Here is a 12,548-nt window from a genome sequence, read left to right as displayed (position 1 = left end):
GTCGGCTGGGATGAATATGGCATTGTCCGTTTCCCCTTGTCAGATATAACACTCAGTGCCACTCAAAGACACTTTCATTCCCAGAGACAGAGATGGTACAATATAGTACATGGTTTGAGTCACACTATGGAGCAGAGCCGAGCCACGCTTTACCGTGCTGGTCTGGTCCACCATAGTTGCTAGAACCGTACTGGAAAGGACCATGTCATATTAAAATACCAGAGGCACCATGGTACAGCATCGGTGCGACTGTGTAAAGGGTGCAGGAGTTGCATTCACAGTTAACTGTTTTTAGGCCAATTTAATGTTTGTGCAACCTGCCTGCTGAGCCAGCTCTCGGGTGGGAGCGAGGACCAAGGCCTGGGTGCCCTTCAGCTCGATATCAATCTGCTGGAGGATGGAGATGGCGAACGTGGCAGTCTTCCCTGTGCCTGACTGGGCCTGCGCAATGACATCATAACCTGGTGGGAAATTAAAATTAATTTGTTCACACCGTAGCAAAACATTTTGTAACAGAAAACAAAAACAAGTGTTTCTTATTGGACAAATTCAGGTAGGTCCCTACCCGTTTCATCCCATTTGGTTCCTAGTTGCTAAGACCAAGGATACGCTTTAAAGGCATTTGGGTCACTCTGTTTTGAAGCTTAGGAAATGTGTCCGCTTAATCATTAACTTGCATGAAAATAATAAAAAATGAAAGGCAAGATTGAGAAGGTCTCCAAACCTCACCGGTAAGATACTCTGGAATAAATAAAAGCCAGTATAGTATGATCTCTCAAGAAAACCTTATGTTCGACACAGGAATTAAGACGATTAAGTAATTAAATAAAGGTTAAATGTTTTTTTAAATACAATTTTTAAGTAAGTAAGTATAGATGCTCATGCAACTTCAGTCAGCGACAATTTAGGCTAGATCATCTTGAAGCAAGAAGCAATGTTCAAGAATCAACACATTAATAGGCATTTTGGAACCTTAGCTTATACCCATCTTGAAAAAGGTCTGACTGAAACGTGAACAAAATAAACAACATGCAGAGGTTATATCCTGTGTGTGTGAGTTTATACTTTAGGAAGCTTGTACTTACCCTTGATACAAGGGAGGATGGCCCTCTGCTGAATGGCAGACGGTTTCTCAAAACCATAGGCATAGATTCCTCTCAGGAGAGTCTCACGCAGGGCCATCTCATCGAAGCTGTCCACGATCTCATTCCAGTTACTCTGTGGAGAGAAAAAAATGATTGTAGAGCACGGTCAGTATAAATAGCACCCCAGTACTGTACTTCTTATACACAAACCCCAGTACTGTTTTTTTTGCCAGCGGAGACAAAAAAAAACAAGTGTGAGATACATGCATCTTTTCTTCCATTCCATTAGACAACATGCCATTCGATATTTAACAATGCAACATGTCCTTTATCCAACATTTAACAAAGTGTAGCTTGACACACACACACACACACAAACACTTACCTCAATGATGCCATCTGGCTCCATGCCCTCTGGGCCATTGTCTCTGTTGGAGAGGTCTCTGTAGGAAAACGTTAAATGTTGATACTTTAGGATACATGTCATTTTGCATACATTTGCTAAATATAATGATATATTGGGGGATAAAAAAACATTTCTGACCAAAAATCTATAAGGGGTCTGCCAGAATGTGATTGGCTCATTACAATGATTGCATTGAGGCAGCCATGTTCAATAAACTTGCATATCGTTGCTGACAAACAGCAATGCAAAAGCTGGGGCACACACCTAACTTGCGTGATACATTCTGAGGACGAGATGAAGCAAGAAGCTCCACTCCCATCAATCTGTCAATGTGAAAATACAGCGATACGCAGACCAATTGGGGATTTTATTTTTTATGGAGGTCTACGAGTGTCAGATATGGTCAACAATATTTTTTATTACTAATTTGCTAAGTGAGGCTTATTTGATCTAATATAAGTTTCGTAATGTTTAGTTTGTTATGAACGTACTGATGTAAGTGGACGCACATGGCATCTCCGCAACTTTGAGAAAAAATATTTTATATCGTAGTTGTCTGTTGTGCACAAGCGTTATCTGCCCTCTCATTGGCTAGAATGTTCATGCCTGATCTCGCCTCCTTCCGCCTGACTTTCCCCCAACGACTCCCATTGTTAGGGCACAGATAAGACGGATCTTGTCATTACATAAAGCAGTGGTGCGTGCACAATCAGAATTCAAAGAGGTCCAGTGATTCACAACAGGTCCAAACCATTAAAATGTCTAACGTGCGCTATGTTTTGGGGGCATATGTAGTTCTTGTATATGTATAGCTAATAAACAAAGTACTACATTTCAATAACAATTCAACAATATTTATTGCACATTTTCAATGTAGACACTTTAAACAGGTAAAACAAATATGCAGCGTAATCATAAATAAAAGTAGGCCTATCACAAATGTTTTCACTTCAAGCAAAACAAGGCCGCATCTTCACAAAAACATTTTTTTTTAAAGTGCCTGTTTCTGAAAACAGTGCTTTGATTTTTGAACAAATAAGAAGCCACAGGTTTAATATGTATCTTTACAACTCTCTCCCACCTCTCTTCTTTAGTGAGAGAAATAGGCTTTTGCTTGCCCTGCCAGTCATTTGAACCTTGGCTGGAATGGAGTCAGTTGCCATTGTCATGCACATACTGTATGTAGGTGCTCATTGGTGAGTCTAGAACGGTACTTATTGTTAATGATGTTCATAGTGGAGATAGAAGACTCACAACTGTATGTGGTGCCAAACATGGTCAAGGTGTGTAGTGCTACTTTGGTTAGACCAGGGAGAACAGTCTCAGACACAGCCTGCAGCCAGAAAGCGTCATGATCAGTTAGTTGAAAGTGCTCTCTTAGTGCAACATTTGCTTGCAGATCAATCAGTTCCATCTGTAGAGATCCAACATGTGCCCACTTGAAGGTCTGTGTCACCTCCTTTGAAAATCCCCTGACATCTGTGATGATGAATGGATTCTCAATTAGAAGGAAATGCTATCTAAGGCTGAAGCTGTCAAAGCGATTGCTGAAGTTTCCAATCAGCTTTATCTATGAAGTCAACATGAGGAGAAGCATCTCTCTCACCCTGAATCTGTTTCTGCACTTTTGAGAAGTGTGCACAGTCTTCTTGAAGATCTTCATTGAACAATTTCAGTTCCTTCTGGAAGGAGAGGACAGATGTCATCAAATCACAAACTGAATTGTTCTAGCCCTGTTGAGCTCATTAAAGTGTGACGTGGTGTTTACCAAAAAAGCAACCATATCCATTTTGCTCGTCTTGCAAAAAAAGTGAAAACTGTGTTGCCTTCTGACTCTTGAGCTGTACTAGGAAAGCTGTTATTTCCTTTCGAATGGACCAAAAGCGTTTCAACACCCTGCCTTTACTGAGCCATCTTACGTTGTTGTGCAGCAGTAGGTCTTTGCATTTGCCTCAACTTCTTTCATGAATTCTCTCAGCAGGCGATGCTGATGAGATGGGGATGCCCTGAGGAAGTTAATGTTAGTTAATGTTAATGTTAGTTTCATCATTGTATTCATCACTTCAGCATACTCTTCCGACAGATTGCTGTGAGGTCAGGGTTTTCCTCTTTCGGCCGTGCCACAGCTCCCCTCTCTCTTCCTATCATGGTAGGGGCCCCATCTGAGGTGATAGAGAATACTTGTTTTAGATCTATTCCCCTCTTTCTCTGCATGTCCTTTATGGCCATGGATATGTCCTTTCCTCTTGTATGTGTCTCGAGTGGTGTTACACCTAACAGGTCTTCGCAGAATTTTGTCTTCTTTGTGTGGTAAAATCTAACATACACCAGAAGCTGGGCCTTATCACTCACATCAGTAGATTCATCAACAGCTAATGCTCTGCGTGGTGCACTCCGAATAGCTTCATCATGCTGTGTTAATACATCCTCTGCTTGTATTTCACTCTTTCTTGCTGTTGTTGTACACGACATTGGGATTTTCTTGATTTTTTCACACAGCTCGTAAAGTTTCAGCAACAGCATTCGTGCACTCCGTCGCCACTCCCCCATCATTAAAACGGATTTTGGTGTTGACCCAAAATCCAAGCTATTTTTAGTTAACATTCACTTGCACGTTGTTGGGCAGTGAATGCATGGGAGAGGACTCTGGTGGACCGATCATACTGGGCTTTGAGTTTGTTTATTTTGCGTACCCTCAACTCAGACTGCTGTGGATATTTTTGCTCAAAAGATCGTGCTTTGTCTCATAGTGGCGCTTCACGTTGGCACTTTTTATTAGAATCACAGTCGCTGAACATATCAGGCAGAGTGGTTGGACACTCGCTGCGGGAAGGATAAAGGCATATTTGTCTGTCCACTCCTCTTTGAAAGCTCCATTTTCTGTATCGACTTTCCTGACTTTTGCGTACGCCATTCTATAATTTCTCCTCTCGCTTCCGCCTTTGCTTCTCTTGCGGTCTCTCTCTATGACAACATCAGTCTCCTAACATCAGTCTCCACTGTGAAGAGTCATTGTAAACATTTGCTTTGATTGGCTGAGTTTCGTGAAGTGATTTAAGTAACGCACGCGATTGGACAAGTATGGGGCACTGTCTGGGACCTTCCAAGCTGTGCTGTATGTCTACATTGAAAAAAAGGGTTGCTTCATCAGTATTTAATTTAACAATTATTTATGAGAAATGTGTCGAGGTCCAGATAGAACCTCAGAAAATGTGCATGACCTTTTTTTTGTATTTCCCCACCAGAAGTGTGTTTCCATCAGATACAAGGCGTTGCGTGATGACGCAAAATAAGGGCTATAAATACATAGGCCTACCGGCAGGCTGGAAAAGGAGGCTTGTCTATCTGCATTTACCTCATTGGAAACATCCTTATTATTATTATTATTATTCGCAAAACAATTGTAAAGTATTCTCATTGTAAATATTCTAACTTTTTAACCATAAATGGTAGAGACATGGGGTTTGGATTATTGTTTTTCTAACCTAATGTTATATTGAGTGGTCATATTTTTTATAAACCTTGAATGAATTTAAAATTTTATGGGCGAACACAATACAAAGTATGCCACTGTCCTTCTAAGACACCAATGTCCCTTTAAGAGCTCCGTTGGCCCGAAAGGCCAATATACAGATCTCTCCGTGACTGTACTGTGCCATCAGAGTCCCTGGGTTCGCGCCCAGGCTCTGTCGTAAACGGCCGCGACCGGTAGGTCTGTGGGGTGACGCACAATTGGCCTAGCGTCGTCCGGGTTAGGGAGGTAGGGATGTCCATGTCTCATCGTGCACCAGCGACTCCTGTGGCGGGCCGGGCGCAGTGCGCGCTAGCCAAGGTTGCCAGGTGCACGGTGTAGCCTCCGACACATTGGTGCGGCTGGCTTCCGGGTTGGATGCGCGCTGTGTTAAGAAGCAGTGCGGCTGGTTGGGTTGTGTATCGGAGGACGCATGACTTTCAACCTTCGTCTCTCCCGAGCCCATACGGGAGTTGTAGCGATGAGACAAGATAGTAGCTACTACAACAATTGGATACCACGAAATTGGGGAGAAAAAGGGGTAAAAAAAAAAGAAAAGAGAATGATCAATGGAAACAGGATGCACCGGCCTCAATTTTGAGTATCATAGCATAGGTACTTAAATAAGGTATTTCAATTTTTATTTAATTTTTATTTAATTAAAAATGTGCAAAAAAATCTAAAAACCTGTTTTCACTTTGTCATTTTGAGGTATTGTGTATAAATTGATGAGGAAATATTATGTAATTCATTTTTGAATAAGGCTGTAACGTAACAAAATATGAAAAAAGTTAAGGATTCTCTGGTCTGAAGAAACCAAGATTGTACTCGTTGGCCTGAAAGCCAAGTGTCACATCTGGAGGAAACCTGGCACCATCACTATGGTGATGGCAGCATCATGCTGTGGGGATGTTTTTGAGCGGCAGGGACTGGGAGACTAGTCAGGATCAAGGGAACAACGAACAGAGCGAAGTACAGAGACAGGACCTCAGACTGGAGCAAAGGTTCACCAACAACCTTAAGCACACAGCCAAGGCAATGCGGGAATGGCTTCGGGACAAGTCTCTGAATATCCTTGAGTGGCCCAGCCCGGACTTGAACACGATCAAACATCTCTGGAGAGACCTGAAAATAGCTGTGCAGCAACCCTCCCCATTCAACCTGACAGAGCTTGAGAGGATCTGCAGAGAAGAATGGGAGAAACTTCCCAAATACAGGTGTGCCAAGCTTGTAGCATCATGCCCAAGAAGACTCGAGGCTGTAATCGATGCCAAAGGTGGTTCAACAAAGTACTGAGTAAAGGTTCTGAATACTTATGTAAAATTTGATATCAGTTTTTTAAAATAAATTGGCTACAATTTCTTAACCTGTTTTAATTTTGTCATTATGGGGTATGTGTAGATTGATGAGGGAAAAATTCATATAAAAAGTCACATACAGTGCCTTGCGAAAGTATTCGGCCCCCTTGAACTTTGCGACCTTTTGCCACATTTCAGGCTTCAAACATAAAGATATAAAACTGTATTTTTTTGTGAAGAATCAACAACAAGTGGGACACAATCGTGAAGTGGAACGACATTTATTGGATATTTCAAACTTTTTTAACAAATCAAAAACTGAAAAATTGGGCGTGCAAAATTATTCAGCCCCCTTAAGTTAATACTTTGTAGCGCCACCTTTTCCTGCGATTACAGCTGTAAGTCGCTTGGGGTATGTCTCTATCAGTTTTGCACATCGAGAGACTGAAATTTTTTCCCATTCCTCCTTGCAAAACAGCTCGAGCTCAGTGAGGTTGGATGGAGAGCATTTGTGAACAGCAGTTTTCAGTTCTTTCCACAGATTCTCGATTGGATTCAGGTCTGGACTTTGACTTGGCCATTCTAACACCTGGATATGTTTATTTTTGAACCATTCCATTGTAGATTTTGCTTTATGTTTTGGATCATTGTCTTGTTGTAAGACAAATCTCCGTCCCAGTCTCAGGTCTTTTGCAGACTCCATCAGGTTTTCTTCCAGAATGGTCCTGTATTTGGCTCCATCCATCTTCCCATCAATTTTAACCATCTTCCCTGTCCCTGCTGAAGAAAAGCAGGCCCAAACCATGATGTTGCCACCACCATGGATGGTGTGTTCAGCTGTGTTGCTTTTACGCCAAACATAACGTTTTGCATTGTTGCCAAAAAGTTCAATTTTGGTTTCATCTGACCAGAGCACCTTCTTCCACATGTTTGGTGTGTCTCCCAGGTGGCTTGTGGCAAACTTTAAACAACACTTTTTATGGATATCTTTAAGAAATGGCTTTCTTCTTGCCACTCTTCCATAAAGGCCAGATTTGTGCAATATACGACTGATTGTTGTCCTATGGACAGAGTCTCCCACCTCAGCTGTAGATCTCTGCAGTTCATCCAGAGTGATCATGGGCCTCTTGGCTGCATCTCTGATCAGTCTTCTTCTTGTATGAGCTGAAAGTTTAGAGGGACGGCCAGGTCTTGGTAGATTTGCAGTGGTCTGATACTCCTTCCATTTCAATATTATCGCTTGCACAGTGCTCCTTGGGATGTTTAAAGCTTGGGAAATCTTTTTGTATCCAAATCCGGCTTTAAACTTCTTCACAACAGTATCTCGGACCTGCCTGGTGTGTTCCTTGTTCTTCATGATGCTCTCTGCGCTTTTAACGGACCTCTGAGACTATCACAGTGCAGGTGCATTTATACGGAGACTTGATTACACACAGGTGGATTGTATTATCATCATTAGTCATTTAGGTCAACATTGGATCATTCAGAGATCATCACTGAACTTCTGGAGAGAGTTTGCTGCACTGAAAGTAAAGGGGCTGAATAATTTTGCACGCCCAATATTTCAGTTTTTGATTTGTTAAAAAAGTTTGAAATATCCAATAAATGTCGTTCCACTTCATGATTGTGTCCCACTTGTTGTTGATTCTTCACAAAAAAATACAGTTTTATATCTTTATGTTTGAAGCCTGAAATGTGGCAAAAGGTCGCAATATATATATATATATATATACATACATACATACATATATGGATATATATATATATATATATATATATATATATACATACATATATGGATATGTATATATACAGTGGGGCAAAAAAGTAGTTAGTCAGCCACCAATTGTGCAAGTTCTCCCACTTAAAAAGATGAGAGAGGCCTGTACCAGGCTGGGAAGACTGAATCTGCAATACGTTTGACCTCTGTCATTGCCAACAAAGGGTATATAACAAATTATTGAGATAAAGTTTTGTTATTGACCAAATACTTATTTTCCACCATAATTTGCAAATAAATTCATAAAAAATCCTACAATGTGATTTTCTGGATTTTTTTTCTCATTTTGTCTGTCATAGTTGAAGTGTACCTATGATGAAAATGACAGGCCTATCTCATCTTTTTAAGTGAGAGAACTTGCACAATGGTGGCTGACTAAATACTTTTTTTCCCCACTGTACATACATATACATAGATACATATATTTGTTACAGCTCAACTAAAACAATCTCAGTCGACCAACAGCCAAACTACCAATCGATGACCATTCGACTAATTGGGGTAAGCCCCACCGGCATCATATGAGATGTGAATAGGCAACGTTTCATTCCTTAGTCAGAGTATATTTTATCTCGCTTTCAGCTCAAATAATGGCACCACCGATATCAAGAAATTTTGCCTTGTTTTTTACGCGGTTGTGTCATAATTCTTTGCATACTTTCCGATGAAGCGTGCAACGATGCAAGCTTCAAATTAGGGACAAACGGAGTATGCATTCGAGAACTGCCCTCCATGCTCCGTTTCACCCATTTTGATTTGGACTCATTCTCCAACCCTCCAGTGCTCCAATTTGCATGCTTGTAGCACAGTAACATGCATTTTGAGAAACACCCAATGTATGATGGAAGACCACACAGCTCACGTTATGTGCGCGAGTGTTCCAAATAAATGTACACATACATGTTATTCAATCATTGCTTCTAAATTTCTCCGCGCGTCAACGAGCATCCGCGTTGCCAGGCACTACAATAGAAACTTGGTTCTATTTGTGATGCTTCATGCGCTGCAAATCCTGCCCCTCTCATCTCCTTATTGGTTTTTAGGAGCATGTAACCACATGGGTGATTGAAATATTTACTGAGGTCCACACTCAAGTCCAGTTGGGTGGTAATGCACATTAAAGTTCGTTGCCAACCGCCATATGAAGTCCAAAGAAGACTGAAGGAGGAGAGATTACTAGAAACTAACTTGGTTTACCCTTTTATCTGTGGATTAATTGTCGGAGTAGAGGACCTGGTGCATTTCAGGTAAAATAACATGCCAATGTTTATATCCCAGGACAAATGAGCTAGCAACAGCAAACTAGCTAAATTGCCATGAATGTTTAATGCTTTTCGACCTGTCTCCAAATTAATATAGTTTGTTCGGAGTTCGTTTTGATATTTCAACCTGTGTGTCCTGATCGCGTCTGGTGTGGACAAACTCAACATGCGCACGCACGCACGCCCCATCTAGACAGCATGTTAGAAGTAGTTTCACATACAAACTTTATGTCTAAACTCAATCAAATATGCTTCCCAAAAATAGCATGGTCACTGTTGTAGAACGTTTATTTGCACCAGCATCCATCATGAAAATCTGAAAAGACGTGTCCATGTAAATAGGATTATTAGGGAAATCGTTCTTGCAAAGCATGTAAACGTTTTAATCGAAATATTATATTAATCTGACTATCCAAAATAATCTCACGGTGTGCATGTAACCGTACACAGTGACAGAACCATAACCCCTGAAATGTACCTACACATGGTTATTCTAACAACAATTGTGAAAAGAAACGTTTCCACCGCAATTCGTCACATGATACATTTTGTAGACACAAAAATATTGGTCGTCTGTTGACATTTATAACATTGTACCAACACTTCCTGTTTCCATCACACTTTTTATGACTTTACTCACATAAAAACGGTGGATGGAAACGTGTTTTCTGATACATTTGATCACGTCTTCCCAATGCAGACGATTTAAACACGCCAATACAAATACAGTTTATTGTGTTAAGAGGTTTTGAAGAGAACAGCCCGAGTGGTCATTGTGGATAACAAAATTGGTGGGGGTTCGCTGGCTATGCGCTAACGTCAGTGGAAATTAAAACCCCGTGATTAAACGCCTAGCCTACTACTAGTAGCTAGCTAGCAAAACGGCACTACTACACATTCAGCAGGGATAACCATACTAATTTAGCTGGAATTAGACAAAATACTAGCAACGGTCAATCAAATGCCCTATCCGATAGCAAATCCTTCCATTTTGTACAAGCTCGTACACATAACGTTAACATTTGGGGTAGCTAAGAAATGTAACGTTAACGTTAGCCAGCTAACGCTAGACACAAAATTATCTCGCAAATTATCTCGAGTTCTGGGATTGTTAGACAACGTCCGTTAGCTAATGTAGCTAAACATGACTAAAGACACTCACTGGGGCAGAACATAATTTGTGCACGATTGCGGGGCTCGCTGGTGGTGAGACAGGCCACCATTTCCCCGCAACCTCTGTCTGGTGTTCGCCTGCCAAATTATAGCTAACGTTAGCTAACTATTTTAGTGAACTGATTAGCAGTTCGCCTTCAAAGTCAGTCAATTCGCGAGCTGACCAGCAAATCAGTGTTTACAATTCATGGCACAATATTCGCTAACTAGCTAGTTAACACGTTATAACGTGATAAAATGTGCAAACGGCTTGGCGTTAGAGACATGGCTAGCAACTCCAACCAGACTACCAGAAGCTAGTTTACAGTTGCTAACGTTGCACTAAAACGACAGCACAAGGAAATCGCTAACGCAAAGCTAGATAAAATTGCATGCTGCATTTTATAACGGGGGGGGGGGGGGGGGGGGGGGATTGCTGGACTGACAGTGTTATCATATCAAAGTATTACTGGTTATAATAAAAAAAAATAGCTGGGCTCTTTACCTCTCTTCATAATCTGCCGACATTGTCACAAAGGGCGAATACGCCGCAAAAAAATGTTTTAGGTACCACAACGTGATCTGGAAAGTACAGTTTTGATTGCAGAAGGGGACTATCGTTCAATGTTGGCCACACCCATTGTGATATTTTATTGGGTATGTAAGACGTCATTAAACTTGTGGTCTACGCCTTTTTCAACATAATAGGAGTGAAAGGATGCGTCTTTTCGTTCCTCCCCTGCAACAACACCATTGAAGAAACGTAAGGAAAAATGAATTAATCGTTCTTAATTATGACGCAGTAGACATCATTTTGGCTCCGGTGAATGACAAAATACAGTGCTGCCAGTACTGAACCTGGTAAAATATATTCAGATGCTGAAAACAGTAATGTTCTGGCTAGATTTTTTTCTCCAGAATAATAAAATAAATATTTTAAAGCCACACCATGAGAGAGATGTGCATACTATCAAAGAGTGAGTCACCAATAAAACCGAAAATGTGTCAGAAAGATCCGTAAATACTATTCATTATTTTGAATTCTACTCAAAACAGAGAGTGGAAAAACGGAAAACAACTTGTTTTCTAATTTATTGTTTTCAAAATTGGAAATGTAATAACGGAAAACAAATAACTATATATGTAATTGTAAAAAAAATATATATATATATATACACGCTCCTAATAGAACATTTACTAGGTTTAGGAGGTGTGTTTCCTGTCCAGGTTGGCAGCACAAATAAATAATTATAAACTGGGTGGTTATTCAGCCAGTTATTCATTATTCAGCCCCTTTACTTTCAGTGCAGCAAACTCTTTCCAGAAGTTCAGTGAGGATCTCTGAATGATCCAATGTTGACCTAAATGACTAATGATGATAAATACAATCCACCTGTGTGTAATCAAGTCTCCGTATAAATGCACCTGCACTGTGATAGTCTCAGAGGTCCGTTAAAAGCGCAGAGAGCATCATGAAGAACAAGGAACACAGAGATTTGTCTTCCAACAAGACAATGATCCAAAACATAAAGCAAAATCTACAATGGAATGGTTCAAAAATAAACATATCCAGGTGTTAGAATGGCCAAGTCAAAGTCCAGACCTGAATCCAATCGAGAATCTGTGGAAAGAACTGAAAACTGCTGTTCACAAATGCTCTCCATCCAACCTCACTGAGCTCGAGCTGTTTTGCAAGGAGGAATGGGAAAAAATTTCAGTCTCTCGATGTGCAAAACTGATAGAGACATACCCCAAGCGACTTACAGCTGTAATCGCAGCAAAAGGTGGCGCTACAAAGTATTAACTTAAGGGGGCTGAATAATTTTGCACGCCCAATTTTTCAGTTTTTGATTTGTTAAAAAAGTTTGAAATATCCAATAAATGTCGTTCCACTTCACGATTGTGTCCCACTTGTTGTTGATTCTTCACAAAAAAATACAGTTTTATATCTTTATGTTTGAAGCCTGAAATGTGGCAAAAGGTCGCAAAGTTCAAGGGGGCCGAATACTTTCGCAAGGCACTGTATAAACCACCTATGACAACATATTTATTTT

General features: G+C 40.6%; 1 protein-coding gene across 3 annotated transcripts in view; it reads right to left on the bottom strand.

Moving 5' to 3' along the window:
• LOC110534222 (eukaryotic initiation factor 4A-I) overlaps positions 1-11,249 on the bottom strand; it is a 40,337-nt gene extending 29,088 nt beyond the window's left edge. For 2 of the 3 annotated variants that reach the window (XR_016483783.1, XM_090187022.1), the window contains exons 1-4: positions 11,000-11,206; positions 1,471-1,528; positions 1,086-1,218; positions 322-461 (exon numbers count right to left, since the gene is read on the bottom strand). Coding sequence is in view for 2 of the 3 variants with exons in the window: in XM_090187022.1 (XP_090043148.1) it covers positions 322-461; positions 1,086-1,218; positions 1,471-1,528; positions 11,000-11,022 (354 nt within the window). In the remaining variant the exon portion in view is untranslated. Of the gene's footprint in view, positions 1-321; positions 462-1,085; positions 1,219-1,470; positions 1,529-10,999 lie in introns of all 3 variants that reach the window. The other variant, XM_021618946.3, reaches the window with a different exon arrangement.
• Positions 11,250-12,548: the final 1,299 nt, after the last annotated feature.

The sequence above is a fragment of the Oncorhynchus mykiss genome, chromosome 10, assembly GCF_057628025.1.
Source record: "Oncorhynchus mykiss isolate SJ-2025 chromosome 10, ASM5762802v1, whole genome shotgun sequence".
Classification (NCBI taxonomy): domain Eukaryota; kingdom Metazoa; phylum Chordata; class Actinopteri; order Salmoniformes; family Salmonidae; genus Oncorhynchus; species Oncorhynchus mykiss.
This window is presented reverse-complemented; position numbering and strand designations above follow the sequence as displayed.